The sequence below is a fragment of the Thermobia domestica genome, chromosome 17, assembly GCF_964235325.1.
Source record: "Thermobia domestica chromosome 17, izTheDome1.hap1.1, whole genome shotgun sequence".
In the NCBI taxonomy this organism is placed as follows: Eukaryota; Metazoa; Arthropoda; class Insecta; order Zygentoma; family Lepismatidae; genus Thermobia; species Thermobia domestica.
The window spans coordinates 6,895,475-6,914,974 of record NC_137470.1 but is presented as its reverse complement, the minus strand read 5'-3'; the positions used below and the strand labels follow the sequence as shown (position 1 = coordinate 6,914,974).

The 19,500-nt window shown below is 37.5% G+C and overlaps 1 protein-coding gene across 4 annotated transcripts in view; it reads right to left on the bottom strand.

The window, feature by feature from the left end:
• Positions 1 to 19,500, bottom strand: part of LOC145674668 (coiled-coil domain-containing protein 102A) — a 93,810-nt gene that overhangs the window by 6,217 nt on the left and 68,093 nt on the right. For 3 of the 4 annotated variants that reach the window (XR_014129011.1, XM_081744893.1, XM_081744895.1), the window contains exons 7-8: positions 18,033 to 18,229; positions 7,835 to 7,912 (exon numbers count right to left, since the gene is read on the bottom strand). Coding sequence is in view for 2 of the 4 variants with exons in the window: in XM_081744893.1 (XP_081601019.1) it covers positions 7,835 to 7,912; positions 18,033 to 18,229 (275 nt within the window). In the remaining 2 variants the exon portion in view is untranslated. Of the gene's footprint in view, positions 1 to 3,724; positions 3,922 to 7,834; positions 7,913 to 18,032; positions 18,230 to 19,500 lie in introns of all 4 variants that reach the window. The other variant, XR_014129012.1, reaches the window with a different exon arrangement.

The following is a 19,500-nucleotide window of genomic DNA, read 5'->3' as shown; positions in this document are numbered from 1 at the left end:
CATTCTGATTCAAACGTTAAATATTACTTGTTAGTGTTTCTAATTTGTGTGTTGCTCCACTAAATATTTAATGAATTATTATGGTTTAATGAAAACGACACTAATAAGGATATTTGTCTCCATAATGACTTAAGGATTGTGATTCGGAATTATATTTTTAGGCTTTCTGTATCTATGACCATTTTAGCTCGTCACTTAGAATTAGGAATTAGATTTCTGGGCTTTCAGCATCTATGGCCATTTAGCCCGGATGACGTCCTTCGGCGATCACTCTGCCCGGGGAATTGGGGAGGAAAGAAGAAATCGGCCTAGGGCCTTCCTGTTAGGTACCATCCCGACATTTGCTTGGTGCTAATGAGGAAAACCCAAGAAGACCCTCATTCAGGATGGCTAACTTGAAACGGCTTTTACACCTTTCCGACTGAGTGCCCCACAGGAAATTGAACGTGGGACCGCTTTCACCAAAGGCGACAGTGTTTGCGACTACGGTACGCGGGGCCGTAACAGTAACGATCTAAGTACGCTATATATTTTTTCACTAGAAGCCGAGAGTGTCGTGCATAAGCTTCGGTAAAGGACATGGTTGTTTGCCGCTAATTTAATTTGGATTCGTAAGAAGCATAACTGAAAATAATTAGCGGATAGCATTTGTTTTCTGATATCTATTAATAACATTTTTAAATCATATATCTTCTTATAACTGGAATACATAAACACTTTCAATAATAATAATAATAATAATAATAATAATAATAATAATAATAATAATAATAATAATAATAATGAAATTCTTAATAATTATAATTGAATGACAATAACAATTCTTATTTTCTTCTCGCTGTTGTCTGCGATAGTCGCCCGGTTATTATCGACAAGTGCTGCACGTACCAAGTGGAAATGTTATGAATACTACATTCCCAGTCCCTGATCGAAGTACACAATCCGAGACACGATACGTTTCTCAGTGATTTAAGTGTTGCCGCGTTTCTTTCAAATGCGATTGCGATCTGTAAATTAATTTTGATAAAGCCCAGTACATACAATGTACAGTGTATGGATTAATTGCAATCAGAATTATTAAAAAATAAAGAAAGAAAGAAAGAAAGAAAATAAAATAAAAGAAAAGAAAAGAATGCTCAATGTCCTCTAATTTCCTCTTCACTGAACAAGTTTTCATCAGTACACGAGAATGATAGTTGGCACTGTTCACACTTCATGTTTAGATTTTTCACTAAACAATTTCCAAAAATTTGCGCCATCATTTAGTCATGGCTATCTGTTTTGGAGTGACGAATGCATTTAGCCGATATATAGAGTTAATTTGGAATCCACCCCTCACTACTTCCTGCATGGAGCACGCAGAGGCGGATGTAGCACGGGGCAAGTGGGGGCTAGCCCCCCAGTTTTTTGAGTGACAAAAATAATTGAACCTATTACTTATATATTTTTGTAAGTTTATAGTAAGCTGATGATATATCTATCATAGCCTGGGTTCTGGCTGGTCCCCCCAGTTTTTAACTTCTAGATCCGCCTCTGGGAGCACGATGCGCTGACTGCGATTTCAAAATACGATTACAGGTGTCGTCACCTAAACCTTTCCGCATAACATCATGAGTGTCATATCAAGTCTCATTCAGGTTTTTAAGAAAGAAAGAAAAAAAAAACATACTATAGCCTCCTGACTAAAGTTCATTTAGACTGTACAGGTACCGCTATTGCCAAGTCACAATCGTAGCCGATTCTATTACTAGATTTCTCTTTCAAGACGGCGAAAACAAAATATAAGTTTCTTGAGAAGCTCTAGGAGTGCTATTCCTCATAGGAGAAGCTAGATACTGCTTTCAATTATTTCAGTAGTTCACCCACAGTTGGCGATTGTCCTCTGCTATGAAATTGATAAATTTCTCTCCTAATTAAACCACATAAAAAATTATCCATTTATTAAATTTCATTCTTCCATTCTTCTTCTCTTCTATCGTTACTGGATCTCTGTGTTTAATTTTTCACACCATTTTTCTGTCTAACTTCAAATTTTTAGCTGTTTTGGAAATTGGACCATTTCAAATCATTTCTTTGAGCATAAGTTGTGTACGTTGCATACAGATGCTTGACTTCGCTTACTTGAAGTTCATGTCTTTCGTTCGACTCTCCAGAACTCCTGGTGCTGAGTTGTTCTGGATTTGAAGGCTCATGCGCAGCAAATTGCGTGGGAAATTACTTGGTTTGTATCTCAAAGTCTCCTCATGTTTTCTAAAGTACCGATCAGCTGTATGAACAAAATAACAAAAAATAAACAACGAAAACAGACGTAACAAAGAAAAAGTAATTATAACGTAAAACTCAAAAATAAAAAAAAAACACAGGTACTGTCACTGCACTGAGGTAGAGTTCAGTGAGCAAGAGAATGAAAAATTGCAAGTTTTTCTTTTTTCACTAGATGAACCGGAAGACCACCCTCAACTTGAAGGACTTGCTGAAATACTTTCATGTAACAAAGAAATATATGGGTTAATTCAATGGTGCTCCGCTTTCTTTGAAGTCGCCTGGGACGCGTTGGCCGTGCAGATTTTACAGTCAGTAGACTGTGGAATGTGACAGAACAGCACAAGTGATAGCTGATGTGTCTGGAACAAGTCGAATTGATTTTGTACAACAGTAGATAAATGAAGTTGGCAAGAGAGGACTTCCATGGGATGATTTTTTACGATTTGCGTGCAGGTGTGTCTCAACAATAATTGTACAAACGTTTGTAAATGGTTAAAGCGGGTGGAAGAACGTATCAGCTGCACATGAGACATTTTGAAACACAGGGACTTCGGAAATAACACGAAAAAGTTTTTGGGAAATTAACCCTCCCACGAAAGCATAAAAAACACTATAGATCAACATAAATGCACCATTTTGGAGTTGTAGGACGCCCGAAAAATTGTCAAAATGATTTGAAAAGGATCATAACAGTAGAACGAAATATTGGATGAAGGTTAAAAAAATGAAGTCTTTGAGTTTTGCGTCCCACGGTTATGCCGGTTAGGGTAAAGGAGACGGTGATGATGAGTAATGAATGAAAATGGTGGAATGAATAGAGTGGGAGGAAACGGGAGAACCCCTAGAAAACCCACGCACACGGTGTTTGTCCACCACAAAGTTCACTTGGCGGGGGCTGGGATCGAACCCGGGATCCCAAGCACCAGAGGTGAACGCTCTACCACTGATGGATGAAGGTTAGATGAAAGAACAAACTGATTATTTTAAGCCTATATTCCATTAATATAGCAGTGGATATGGACTGTGTGGCGGTTTACAGTTCTTCATCTATCGTTTTTCCTTTCTAGAAGACCATATGAATTTTCTTCTATGCCTCGTGGCTCACACTGTTACCGCCTCTGTTCTACGTTAATGGTATATTAATGGAATCCAAGTTCCAAATAATCAATATGCTTTTCTACAAGACCCTCATCCAAAATTTCATCACGACTTATAATCCTTATTCTAACGGGTGCCGCAGTGGCTGTGGTAGATCTTGTAGTATAGAAGTCACATAGTATCTATCCTGTATCTAAAAGCTTTCATTGTTACCGTTTATATTAACTCTCTGGCGATGGTACTTTAAACTAAAAGATATTACTCTTATAGAAACCAATTCAACATTACAGCATTTCTACATTACTTACACTTCTACATCTACGTGACAATACAACGAAACACACAACAATTATAAACTCACACAGTGTTTTGTTTCCATCAATCCTCCTGCAAAATGAAGCCAGCCACCAAAGAGATAAGACTCCACACCATTTAAGAAGTAGGTTAAAAATTCCAACTAAATAAATTAAAAATTTGGTTTTTGTTTAAAAGATAATGTTAGTGAATCAAGTCCCTCAAGCGGTTGGTGAAGAATTTTGTTCAGATGGAAGACTTAGCCTGAAAAAAGAATAAAGAGTGCCTATAGTGTGCGTTAGTTAAGGCAAGTGCTTGTTCATACTCGTTGTGTTGTATCATGCGAATTAAGAAAGAAAAACATCTGAATATATACGAATATACGTATAGGATCAAGGTAATTGCAGTAAGAGTGGCACTCACACAAAGACTTGTGGAGTATTACCATTTTTGTATTTTCCAGACGGGATGTAACCACGAGGATTTTTTAAAACTGTTACAGTAAATTTGGACAATTTTAACTACCTATGGTAATGTTTAGTAGCAATTTTGTGAAACAACATTGTACACTCAACACTGATATTTGCTGCCAATAGACTGTTCTCATTTTTGTTGCTACTATAAAATCCGTTAATATCTTCACGAGTAACGGTGAATAATGCTTGCTATCTATATTCTGTGTAAAATATAAATATTCCCTAGCTTCTATGCAGCCTGCACAGCAACAAAGAAATGGTGGTTGCCCGTAATAAATATGTAGTTTTTATTATTACAATGTGCTCACTAACTCTTATTAGAACAACGGCAGTGAGCCTTCTAAGATTGTAATGTTAATACCGCACCCATCCGTCCGTTACTTCATACAACAACTCTTGAATAAAAGAGGATTTTTAATATTTTCACTGGTAACGAAGACTTTAATGGTAGCTACCCGTATCCCCTTTAAACATTCCCTAGCTTCTATGCAATCTGCACAGTAACAAAGAAATGGTGGTTGCTTATAACTAAAGGATATATACACATTTGTTTCTGCAATTATCTCGGCCGAGTTGGTTAAAGGAGGCAATCCGTTACCATCTTAACGGATAACAATAACGTTAACGGTGGCTATCCATATCTCGTACAAAATATAGATATCCCCTAGCTTGTATGCAACCTGCACAGCAGCAAAGAAATGTTGGTTGCCTATAATAAAATAATATGTAGCTTTTCTTACTACATGGTTGCTTTCAATTGTATGTTTTATAGTCCTTGCCATTTCATAAAGCGTGAACACGATGGGGACAATGGGCACTTTATGCATGATGGTGCCCCTCTTCACTTTCAGAGGCTACGTTATCGGACGCGGAAACGTTGAGTGGCCAAACTTGACTACATAGGATTTCTTTCTCTGGAAGTACTTGAAAGAGAAAATGTATGCCACAAAGCCACATGATTTGGACACTTCGGAAGCGTGACTAAGGAGAAGTGTGAATCCGTGCCAAGTGATATGTTGCAACAGTTTAGCCTATCATGAATGCCGGACTTCGCCTGCTATGGTGTGTTACTAATGCTGGCGCCCACGTTGCAGTATGTAATGGCAAGGACGGTAGTACATTATACAATTGAAAGCAACCATGTAACTTCACTAATGATACATTTATAGTGTACTAAAAATAGGCACAGAATAGTGGATCATCCTGCATTCTAGTAAATGTAGCTTGTTTCTATTTTGCCTTTATTTAAGCAGATGAAACTTACGTACGGCTCTTCATATATGTTACAAAAATACTTAAGTCGCCTATTTCAAACACTTGTCTCTCTCAATCTACTGAGAATTTATTTGAAGTTTGGCGTTCCTTTTCCACACAATCAGACAAGACACCCAATTTAATTACGAATCTATATTACCACTGAGGATCGTATACCTGTACTACTCAGCTACTCAGCAGAGCACTTGAAAAGTTCATTCTCCACGAAATAAATATTATTTTCAAAGTATTTCAAAGTGTCACTGTATATTGCAAGCGCTGATTATATTTAGAAAGAAAAATAAGTAAAAACCTAGTACTCACTGCAAACCAAAGAATTCCTTTAAGTAGTGCTTTTGGAAAACACAGTTTATCAACTTAAAACAGTTCGAAATGAACTTAAAACATGGAAAAGAAATATGGATGGGTAAAAAAATAAATAAAATAAAAAAATAAAAAAATACGAAGCACGTAACTTCTTGTGTAACAAAGATCAGTACATTCCTCGCCATTACTGATCACTGTTCACTGTTTCCTTCCAACCAACGGAAATACGTGATAACAATACCACTCCAAATTGCACTTAAGTCTCTTCTGTCTACATTAAGTGCAGGTCTCTCTCTAAGTGCAGCCTACTATATTCATAAGGAGAGACCTATACTTAATTTAGACAGAGGAGACTTAAATGCAATTCGGAGTGGTATTGTTATCACGTATTTCCGTTGGTTGGAAGGAAACACAAACAGTAATAAGTAAGTGGCGAGGAACCTTTGTTTGACATTTTATTTATTTATTTATTTATTTATTTACCATCCGAATTTCTTTTCCATGTTTTAAATTCATTTTGAACTGTTTTAAGCTGATGATGTAAACTGTGTTTTTCAAAAGCGCTAGTTCAAGCAATTCTTTCGTTTCCGGTGAGTACTAGCTTTTTACTTATATTTCTTTCTATTTCAAAATGACTACAATTCGACCTGTTACACTAGTATTTTTTTCTCTGTCTTATACACCCTATCGAGATCCATTCACGGTTTCAAAGCTTTGTGCCTCTATTATCTGCCTACAGTGCTTTTGTTCACACTTGTTCACACTTTTACGTGCCTACGCTGAAACTCTTTTGACATAAATATTCAAAAAAGCAGGTGGACAGTGCCATACAACCAAACCTCTTCTCCCTTTCATTTTCCACTTTTCACCCTTTCTCTCATTCCGTCGACGAACTGCTAAAGGCTCAACAGTCGCTTTGTGCCTGTTCTAATCACGTGTTTTTAATTTGATGTTTACTAGTCTTTCTAAAACATCTCGCACAGTTAACATTGTTGCAAAAAAACATAGATTCTGCTAAGAACCATTTCAAAATTGTCTAGTGATGACTGTCGCTAACCAGGTACGTAGTCAGGATTTCGTAAGGGGAGGGCGTGACATGAAATACTGTGATTAACACACCTGTGGCTCAATTAATGTAAATTATTTTAGTGACAGCATATATTGGTTCGTTTAACCGGGATTTCGTAATGGGAGGGGGACGTGACATGAAATACTGTGATATCACACCTGGGGTTCAATTAATCTAAACAATTTTACTGGCAACATATATTGGTTTGTTAGGGCAATAAAATGAGGATATGTTAGTATTTTAATAACAAACTATGAAGAAATCTCGAGTAAAAAGAATATAAAAATTTAAAAAAAATATATATATACATTGAGAAAGATTTTACAATATCTACGTTCCTTCCTCGTTAAGGATAACAATGAGATCTCTTTCGGCAGTAAAGACATCCTATAAAATGGATTAGTGATGCCGCGAAACTGGAAATTTCTTTAACAAGTGTAACTGGAATCTATATTGCCAGACTCATATTACTGATGATTGCAGGCAGTCCTTAAGTTGTACTAAAGTGTCTATCTAATAGAGCTGATTTATCGATCGTCATTTGTAGTCCATAGGATTAGCATGAAGCTAGATGAAATTCGGAATGCTCAGTTACAATAATATCCATTTTTAACTTTATCCCCCGTTTTCTCCGCATAAAGCTGCTCACAAGAAAGAGTAATCAAACGCTTGCTGTAGCTTTTTATTTTTAACACTTTTTGTTTCATCCTTCCTTTTTTTTCTCCATTTCTGGTTTCGAAGGGTGGGGCTCAGGACCCCCTTTGGCTACGTAACTGTACTAACCGAATCTTATGTGAACATACACCTCTCTACACGATATTGTTTACGGAAGTTCTACATACTACTAGTCGGAAAGGACCTCACAACAGATTATCTCCACATCCTCTTTATATAGTGGAACACAATCACTTAAAGATCTGAACTTCCTTTGGTTAATTGCCCGTCACCATCACTACAGGAAATTAAGCTTCCTTATCTAAAAAATAAGCAGTAACACTAAAAAGTTAACTAGATAAGAGAAAAGCCTTTAAAATGCACGAATATGGTTTACCTCGTTTGTAAATGCTCCACTTGCACCTGCAATCCTTCAACTTGTTCCTGGAGTTCATCATTTGATCTTTGCAACTTCCTGTAGAACAGGAACTAAGGTTAATATGAACAAATAAACTATTTTTACTTTTTTATACTTTATCTAAACAACAGGTAGTAACATTCAAGGGATATATTGTTATCGTTCTATTAGAATTCACTAGCTCCTTGAATCTATTAATAGTGAAAAGTGACTAGTGCAAAACTAGAAAGAACATAAAGAGTATATTGACATTAATTAATATTGTCAAACCGATTTTAGCGATGGTTTCAAATTTTACCGTAAAACAGCTATATCTCAAAACTAATATTTAGGACTTATCGACTTTTGCGAGAACGACAATATTTACATTTTTACTATGAGCGGGAGTCCGAAAATAATTTTCTCTTCTCGTTTTCTCTAGGAAAGCAAACAGAAATGGGGGAAACAAGAAGCGATTGCACGCGCAATACACCCAGGCACAAGTGGATATCGTTCGCCCGCGATACTGCAGATGGTGCTGTCGCAGCGCATACGCGAAGTGCTACTCAGTGTTTTGGGACGCCCAACGGGTGTTGTTGCTGGAGTTTTTGGAGGTCGGAACCATCACTGCCACGCGGTACTGTCACCCAGTGACGTAACTAGGTGGGGCAAACGGGCTTGTGCCCCGGGCGCTGGATTGGGAGGGCGCAAAATTGGGCAAATATTTGGGGCAGCGTTTTGGTTTGGTTGGTCAGGGGGCGCTAAGGCGAGTTCTTGCTCCGGGCGACAACTAGCGTATTTCGTCGCTGCTGTCACCCCTGTCGAAATTGAAAGAGGCGGTACGGAACAAGCGGCCTGCCTTCTTACATCCAGTATTCTGTTGTTGGATGACAATGTGAGGGGAGACAACACTCAGCGGCGGCAACGCAAAACCATATCGCAACTCTTGGATAGGAGTGCCTTTCCCATCCGCCGTACAGTCCTGATCTCGAACCCAGTGACTTCCATCTGTTTCCGGCTTTGAAGAAGACTCTGCGACAGGCGCTTTGGAAGCAATGCTGAAGTCTCAGAAGCTGCTCCACGCCTCTTCCATATGCAGAACCCCGGAAGGGTTTTTGAAGCTTATAAACGGGTATGACAAATGTCTCAATGGTTCTTTATGTGGAAAAATAAAGGCACATCTGATCTTTAATGTCACATGCTATTTTTTGGTCTTGGATCCCCACCTCTGTCCACAATCTCCTAGGAAAACTTACTTTCAGACTCCTCCTCGTATAATGTAAAAGTAATTCACACTAAGCAAAATCGCATCTGCACTTCATCATAAAATGCTACTTCGTGAACTGATAAGATGCATAGTGAAGTCACCTACGCACCCGTTGTATTTATCTTATCCATACCTTTCAATGACATCGAACCTTCAGTACCAATACTTCAAAGAATTTTAACGTTTCTTTCTGGACTCACACTGCCGGTAACATTTCTGCACTGTAGAAAAATTATTATACTTGTTGACGAGAAACAAAATCCCGAATTTACTTTAAAAGAACCTTCTTGAAGCATTAATGTACTTCACTATTTCCATCATGTGCTTTTATTTATTTTTTTTTTTTTTAACTTGGGTTTAAACTCAAGGATGACGAGCCATCTTTTTATGGAATCTCCAGTAATAAATCACAGACAGTTTACCTCGGCATTATAACAACTTTTCTACAGTTTTGGAACGTTATCGATGATGCGACTCCACAAAGTAACGTACTACCGTATTGGCTTTCATCGGCCAGCCAACATCAGATCATTACTCAAATAACTGAAAGAAGACTTTCGCCTGCGCACTCCTGGTGTATAGCGTATACCATGTGAATGTGGCAGAGCATATATAGGACAGACTGGACGTACAATTGAACAACGATGCAAAGAACAGAACAGCTACATAATACTTCAGCACCCCGAAAAGTCAGGACTAGGAGAATATAACATACAGCTTGGACACAGAATTGGTTTTACAAATACTACCTTAGTAGCCATGTGAAGCAATTTTTGGGACAGAACAATAAAGGAAGCCACTGCTATCTCACGTGAAAGGAACAGTCTCAATAGAGACAACGGGTTTCATTTCAGCCCCATCTGGTCGGCCCTTTTCAGGAACAAAAAGACATTCAACAAAGCCATTTCTCCTAGCAACAACAGCCAATCAGGAGCCAGTATTCTTCAGCCAAACACAAGCCCTCCTTCATTGCTCTGCCCCTAAGTAGTCACCATATATATGTCCCATAGTCACCATGTCCATATCTCCGGTCTCTTCAATACAATGCCTGAAGATAAATGCAATGTTTCCATTCAAAAAGTCGGGTGACAATACATTCACCTGGCTGATAGTCCGAGAAGACTTACTAAAAACATAAGAATTTCCTAAGAGATTCGTCGAGTTTGGTACGAGTTGTTCCGGATTCGATTCCCGGTGGGGACACTCGGTCGAAAAAGTGTAAAAGCTTTTTAGGCCAGCTATTCTGAGTGGGGTTTTCCTCATTCATACCAGGCAAATGCCGGGATGGTATCTAACATAATGGTTCCAGGTCTCTTCCTACCTTCTTCATTCTTTTCTTCCTTCCCAATTCTCCGAGGAACGTCACCCTCACACATGACAGACTAATATGGCCATAGGTGCCGAAAGCCCAGAAATCTAATTCCTAATCCTAATCCTAGTGATGGGCTAACATGGCCATAGGTGCCGAAAGCCCAGAAATCTAATTCCTAATCCTAATCCTAGTGATGGGCTAATATGGCCTTAGATGCCGAAAGCCCAGAAATCTAATTCCTAATCCTAATCCTAGTGATGGGCTAACATGGCCATAGGTGCCGAAAGCCCAGAAATCTAATTCCTAATCCTAATCCTAGTGATGGGCTAACATGGCCATAGGTGCCGAAAGCCCAGAAATCTAATTCCTAATCCTAATCCTAGTGATGGGCTAATATGGCCATATGTGCCGAAAGCCCAGAAATCTAATTCCTAATCCTAATCCTAGTGATGGGCTAACATGGCCATAGGTGCCGAAAGCCCAGAAATCTAATTCCTAATCCTAATCCTAGTGATGGGCTAATATGGCCTTAGATGCCGAAAGCCCAGAAATCTAATTCCTAATCCTAATCCTAGTGATGGGCTAACATGGCCATAGGTGCCGAAAGCCCAGAAATCTAATTCGTAATCCTTAAAGGATTCGTACTGAAGATTACAAGATGTCGCTGAAAGGCATACGGACAAATTTAGAAAAAAAAAGTACGGGTCACTGCAGTACTCCAATTCTTTACAAAATCATATTCTGCAGTTATTAATGAAACATTTTCTGGTGAAATACGAAGAAAATAAGACGTTCTCGCAAAACTTCGCCAAAAGAAAACTCACCAACAAAAGTAAACCACCCCTTGTAGATTTTTCCATAAAAAATGACTTATGCCGTATGTTATGGTTATTAATAATATATTTGTTTACACAATATAAACAGAATTGCAACAGCTGTAAGTTATTTCACGAAACTGCCAAACTCATCTCCAAGAGTAAACTACCTTGTGGATATTCTCATGGAAGCGATTTCGCAACATCATAGGAACAGTAATAAAGTTTTTTTTTTAATACAAAATATGAAGTAAATCACCTGAGTCGTTTTAGACAAAATACTGTTAAAAAAAAACAAAAAAAAAAAAAAAAACGAAAGTAAACTCTCTCTCGTGAATTTTTTCAAAACAAGTAATTATAGAATTATTAATGAAATACCCTCCTCTCCACCTCTTACAGACTTTTTCAGGTCAAATGAGTTATGCCATACTTTCACGTTATCAATGAAATATTTACTTTTGAAATATGAAAATCGTTGGAGCCGTTTCTGAGAAAATCGCAATTTTTAATTGTCATCCTTTCGTAAACTACAATTATTTTTCGGGGTAGGAAGAAAATTCGAACCCCTCCCCCCTCCTCGGGAGAATCACATTCAAACATAAAATTTGGTTCAGATACGTCGAATGGTATGGCCTCTAGACGAGTGTACATCAGGACGAACAGACGGACAGATGTCGAAAAATCACTTTTAGGATATTTATGGGACATGAGATATGTAAATCCGTTGAGATATCGAATTCGATTTATTTTTTCACGATCACCATACTTTCTCCTCTTCTTTCATCGCTCGAAATAGAAAAAAAAAAAAAGAAACCTTTATAATAATTTACAATAAGAATACTGGTGATTTTTTGAAGTGAACTTTCCTAAAAATGTCAACACAAAAGAGAAGCTTACTCCCCCTTACGCTATTAATCAGTGTCACTCGTTTCCAATTTTTATCATGTTTCTTGCTTTTTATCATCAGTATTTTGTCATTACAAGTTTCACAATTCCGGACTACTGTATATTAGTACCTCGTTCGCATTCCACATATCACAATGCCACTCGATTTCCTTGAACAATATTTCACCAAGCATATATTAAACAAGTATGGTTCAGAGACTTGGACACTACGGAAGTTCGGGAAGAAATATTTAGAGCGCTTCAAAATGTGGTGTTGGAAGAAGATACAGAAGATAAAATGGACAGAAAGAGTAACAAACGATGATGTTTTAAAACGGATAGAAGAGAAGATACGCTTCTAGCGAACATCCTTCGTAGGAAGATCAATTGGACTGGACACATCTTGTGAAGAAATTGTCTTTTTCACACCGCCATAGAAAAAAAGATGGAAGGGATGCGAGGAATAGGAAGAACACAGCTGATCGATGGTTTGAAAAATGGAAGAAAATATTGGAAGTTAAAAGAGGAAGCTGGAGATCGAGAAACATGGAAAGTAGTAGAAAATGGATCGATCTGGCTCAGTATCAATCAATTCAGGAGCCCCTGGGAAAATGAGCATCGTACACCGTGAGCCCACGGTCTTTTACGACCTCCATTTTAGGGGTGAATTTATTCCCTTTTATGACCACTTTTTAGGGGGTGTATTCGTTCTCTTTTACGAGCACATTTTAGGGGGTGAACTCGTTCCCTTTTATGAGCATATTTTCCAACCCCTACGAACACAGCAGGTAACACATAACACTACGTAACACACAGCAGAACAGATAACACATAAGAGTACGTAACATAACAAGGGTGTATTCATTCTCTTTTATGAGCATATTTTTCAACCCCTATTTTAACATAGGAGATAACACATACGATTACGAACACATAGAAGAACAGATAACACATAACACTACGTAACACACAGCAGAGCAGATAACACATAAGACTCGTACCCTTTTATGAACACTTTTTCAAGGGTGTATTCATTCTCTTTTATGAGCATATTTTTCAACCCCTATTTTAACATAGGAGATAACACATACGATTACGAACACATAGAAGAGCTGATAACACATAGCACTATTTTAACATAGCAGAACATAAGGCTACGTAACATAGCAAGGGTGTACTCGTTCCCTTTTATGAGCATATTTTTCAACCCTTATTTTAACATAGCAGAAATTACACTGAGACTATGAACACACAGCAGAACAGATAATACATAGCACAGCTAATAAAAGAACATGGCTTATTTTCCAACCCCTATTTTAACATAGCAGAAATTACACTGAGACTATGAACACATAGCAGAGCAGATAATAAACACAACATCCTCCATTTTAGGGGTGTATTCATTCCCTTTTATGATTACTTTTCCAACCCCTATTTCACCATAGCATTTTTTTTCAACCCCTATTTTAAGACAATGAATACCTATGTAACATAGCGATTCGATACGTTCTTTGAACCGATTTGGATGAAACTCGGCATATGGGGGTTTTCGACCATGCTGAGTACGAATATCATACATTTAGCAATAGGTCATCAGGTACTACATGTCCCAAAATTAGTGACCATCGAGGTCAAAGGTCAAAATACTTAAAACCTAATAACTCGAAAACGGAGCCAAATATTGAGGTGCTGTTTCCAAATCTAGTAATAGGTCATCAACTAGTGCAAGTTCCAAAACAGTGACCATCGAGGTCAAAGGTCAAAACTCGAAAACGGAGACACATATTGAGATAGAGTTTCCAAATCTAGTAATTGGTCATCAGGTACCACAAGTTCCAAAATAATGACCATCGAGGTCAAAGGTCAAAATACTTAAAACCCAATAACTCGAAAAAGGATCCACATACTGAGATGGTGTTACCACATTTAGTAATTGGTCATCAACTACTACAAGTTCCAAAAATAATGACCATCGAGGTCAAAGGTCAAAATACTTAAAACCCAATAACTCGAAAACGAAGCAACGTATTGAGGTGCTGTTTCCAAATCTAGTAACTGGTCATCAACTACTACAAGTTCCAAAATAATGATCATCGAGGTCAAAGGTCAACATACTTAAAACCTAATAATACAGAAACGGAGCCACATATTGAGGTGCTCTTTCCACATTTAGTAATCGACCACCAACTACTACAAGTTCCAAAATAGTGACCATCGAGGTCAAAGGTCAACATACTTAAAACCTAATAACACGAAAACTGAGCCACATATTGAGATGGTGTTTCCACATTTAGTAATTGGTCATCAGGTACTACATATCCCAAAATTAGTGGTCATCGAGGTCAAAGGTCAAAATACTTAAAACCTAATAACTCGAAAACGAAACAACATATCGAGGTGCTGTTTCCACATATAGTAATTGGTCATCAACTACTACAAGTTTCCAAAATAATGACCATCGTGGTCAAAGGTCAAAACTCGAAAACGGAGCCAAGTATCGAGGTGGTGTTTCCAAATCTAGTAATTGGTCATCAACTACTACAAGTTTCAAAAATAATGGTCATCGAAGTCAAAAGTCAATCTCGTAAATGAAACCACATATTGAGATAACGTTGTGTGATCTATTCAATTTTGTACAAAGCAGAAAAAAAAGTGAAGAAGGAATAAATTTTGAGTGGCTTATTTACTTTTGTATTAATGAGACAGAAATAAAAGGAGCACAGAATTTCTGTACCTTTTTGGGCTATTCAAATGGATTAACAAGAAAGAAAGCAAAGATATGCCGTATTAACTAGCTATGTATTATTTAAGCAAAACGAAGGGCTAAATTTGAGAAAGCGAACATGGACCATTTTACTCAAATTTGGATGGAGTATTTATCTTTGTATGAACCAGAAAAAAAAATGAAGAAGATCCGTTTTAACTAGTTCAATATTTCTGTACAATTTTGTACTACTCAAATAAACGAAATTTTATTTTTTGTACCAATCACAAGAAAATCAAAGAAGGGTCATTTTATACCTTTTTTGTGCTATTCAAATAATAGAGGGAACAAATTTCAGTGGTCTATTTTATTTTTGTACCAATCAGAAGAAAAGCAAAGATATACCATTTTAACTATTTAAACAAATGAAAAGATAAATTTGAATGACCTATTCAATTTTGTACCAACGAGAATTGTCATTTTGTACTACTCAAATCAACAAAAAAACCGAAGAAGGTTCATTTTAACTAACTCAGACTTTTATACCATTTTGTACTACTTCAATAAACGAAGGAATGCCAACCAGAAAAAAAAGAAGTGAAGATTAGGTGGATTATTTTCTTTTGTATCAACTAGAAAAGAGAAGAAAAGCTACTTTAACTTGCTCATTATGTACTGTTTAAACAAACGAAAATTGACCATTATGTAACTTTTGAACTTACTGAAATGTTCTATTTTTGTATCAATCAGAAAAACCCGAAGAAGGATCATTTTAAGAAGTTCATAATTTCGATGTTCTACTTTTTATACCAACGAGAAAAAAATGAACTAGCTTAATATACGAAAGAATAAATTTAAGTGACCTATTCAATTTTGTACCAATGAGAAATGTCATTTTTAACTGGTTCAGAATTTTACTACTCAAATAAACAATGGAATATTGTACCATTTTGGAGTTTTCAAATAAACAAAGGACTTATAATTTGTGTCAACTTCAACAAACAAAAGGAAAAAGCAAAAAAGGATCATTTTAACTAGTCTAATAAACGAAGGCATAAATATGAGAGAGACCAGAGAAAAAAAAACGAAGAAGACCCATTTTAACTAACTGAGAATTTCTGTACCTTTTTGTACTATTTAAACAAACGATGGAATAAATTTGAGTGGCCTGTTTTTTGTACTAACCAGAAAAAGCGAAGAAGGTCCAATTTAGCTAACAGTGTACTATTTAAACAAACGAAGGTCTCTTGAGTGAGATTTCCAATTTTGTAGCAAGAAGGACTATTTTCTAACTAACTCAGAATTTCATTTTATTTTGTAATACTCAAATTTGGATGGAGTGTTTAGTTTTGTTCGAACCAGAAAAATTTGATTGGATTATTTCGTTATGTACCAACTGGAAAAAGTGAAGGGCCATTAATCAAATAAATGAAGGAATAAATTTGGGTAGAATATTTAGTTTTGTACCTAGCAAAATAAGAAAAAGAAGTGAAGAACGAATAAAATTTGGATGGACTATTTTCTTATGTACCAACAAAAAAATGGAGCACCAGCGACAAAAAAGAAACCGAAGGAGGAATAAATTTGGGTGACCTATTCAGTTTGTACTAAGCAGAATCAGCATTCTATACTTTTTTCTGCCATTCATTGGGGGTGTCCAATTTCTTTTTGTGCCAACGAGACCATTTTTAACCGACTTAGAATTTGTACCAAACAGAAAAGAGCTACACAAATAAACAAAGCAATCAATTTTTAACTAGCTCAGAATTTCTAGACCATGTTGTACTATTTAAACAAACGAAGAGATAAATTTGTGTGACCTATTCACTTTTGTACCAAGCAAAATAAGAAAAAGAAGTGAAGAACGAATAAAATTTGGATGGCCTATTTTTTCATGTACCAACAAAAAAATGGAGCACCAACGACAAAAAGGAAACCGAAGGAGGAATAAATTTGGGTGACCTAATCAGTTTTGTACTAAGCAGAAAAAAGCGAAAAAGGTAAACCCGGGACCTTGTGCGGTAGCCGCTAGAGCAGTGAGAACCCAAAAAACAATTATAGAAGGATAATGATAGGACAAATATTAAGGATCGATCTGGAAGATGTAACTGAGCAAGTCCTAGGATGCAATCTTGCAGGGAAAAAGGAAAGAAAAGAAACAAAAGAAAACATAGAAAATGCAATGAAATGAAATTTTTCAGTTTATCGTCCTACGATTATGCTCTTTAGGCCAAAAGGACGAATGATGGTGGAACAACTGGTGCAGTGACAATGCGGGAGAAAACGGGAATACCCCAAGAAAAGCCACAAACATGTTGTTGTCCACCACAAACTTAGTTCACCGGAGATCGAATCAGAAACCCCACACACCATAGGTAAGCGCAATAGCACGTGCCGCCATGCCCTCGGGAACAAATATGGAGAAGTGTGCACAAAGAGATGGATAGAATAGGGAAACTATGGATGGAAATAAAAGCAGCAGGAAGAAATGATGTGAAATGTAGGTACGCATTCTTTAAAAAAAAAACTTCTTGCAGATTCCGCATTCATTTGGATCATTTGGATAGTAAATATGAAGTAAGAATGTAGGACCTCTATTACTTATGCCTCATCAACGAATAAATAAATAAATAAATAAATAAATAAATAAATAAATAAAATCATTCCGTTTTACGTCCCACGTCTTAAGTCCTCTAGACTAAAGGAGACGGATGATTTAGTTAAAATGAATGATTATGAAAGATCTGATGGAATGATATTGTGGGAGGAAAGGGGAGAACGCCGAGAAAACCCATAGATACGATGCTACCCACCACAAGTTAACTTGGCCTGGAATCGAACCAGGAACGCATCGCACTAGAGGTGAGCGCTCTACCACTGAGCCCTCTTACTTTAATCTACACTTGGAAAGTAAGTTTATTCTTGACTGTCACATAACGTACCCAAATGACTCAGAATCCTCAGATGAGGATTAGCTTGAAGTTTATGCAGCCCCTGTACTGCATATGACAACTTCTGCTCGGTGTGTCTGCAATATAGCTGAACGTACAAATTTGAGCAGCCGACGGCCGGCCATCCCAATTTTTCTCCATCATATTTCTTCACTTTCACCACGTGAATGCTATAGTGACAAATGTTCATTGTTAGTTGTTCCAACATAACAAACTCACCTTGTAGGCTGTATCTGCAAGAGAGCTAAACAGACAAATACAAACCGTATATTGTTAGTAGCGCTGTCCACTTCATCCTCAGCTGTAGCCAGTTCTCTCTTCAGCTCCTCCACTCGCCCCCTTAATCTTTTCACTTCCGCCTCATATTGCTCCGCTCTTCTCACCGCATGCGCTAGCTCCGTCGATTTATCTTGCAGCACCTTCTTGAGTTTGCTGTGGGCATGCTTCAAATCGGCAAGTTCCTTAAACAAAAAGTAAATAAATAATTAAGACCCAGGAACTGAATGGTTCACAAGTGAAATAAGCCACACTCGTAAAAAGTCATCTTTCATTTGATTTTTATTTTTTCTGGCGAATACTGACCTTTTTAAGTGCTATTTAAACGGTATTTGTTATGTCCAATGATTTTTCAATTGTGCATAACTCGGGAACCAAACTCTGCACAACGTGATATTTCACACACTAATAAGCTACCACCATGCAAGTTTGATCCCGATCGTAATACCAAATGCTGCGAGGTATTACGTCTCTGTGCTGATGGCGGAGATGCATTTGCGCAATCAGTTATAACTGGTGTCGAGACGTTCCTACCTCATTATGACCCGGAGGGCTAAAACACTCCATAAAAAGCCATGATTGTTCCATTAGCTGGGAAGGTACTGATGATCATAATTGATTGAGAGACAATGATCTAGTAACATGAATGTCCGTCTCATATACAGTTACAGTGAGCTTCCTCGTGACTAAGCGGTTCGCATACACGCCTTTGACGTGGGTGACTCGGGTTCGATTCTAGGCGGGAGCTCATACGGTTCGGATTCCACGTTATGTTGTAGATCCACGTCTCATATAGCCTCGCTGCTGGAAGGGTCGCTAACTCAAAATCAAATCAAACCACATATAGTTAAAGGACCGTATTACAAGATGGTTCTGGAGAATCTGAGGAAGCGTATTGCCAAGAAACAGCCAGAACTTGATATGGGTGGAGGCCTCACCATATCAATGTGAGGCTACATATGTCAAATCTGTGATGGAGTACTTCGCTAACTGTAACATAGGTTGTCTACTATATTCCACCTACAAATCTGATCTCGCCCCGTGTTACCTTTTTTTATTTTTTTACATTGACAATGAAACTATGTGGCCATCAGTTTGAAAACTCTAAGGCAGGATTAAAGAGGTGTGAGGCGATTCTGAAAGACATTAGTAAGAATCGCTCACTATCGTGGGTTGAATTTAAGGATTATTATTAATGACATAGGGCTCGGTTTTATTGAAGACTAGCTGAATATACCTATCCTTCGCATGGGGGCTGTATTTGGAAGTCAACGCCTGTGGAAGTATCATCATTCATTTCAGCAACCGTGAAAACTATGGATTTGACACTAATATCGGTTATTTTGGGCTACTTTTACATGTTTTGATATCCGTCCTCACCCCCCCCCCCCTGCTGACGCCGGATGGTAGCTGAATTTGCAAGTCATCGCTAATAGAAGTGTCACCATTGATCTTA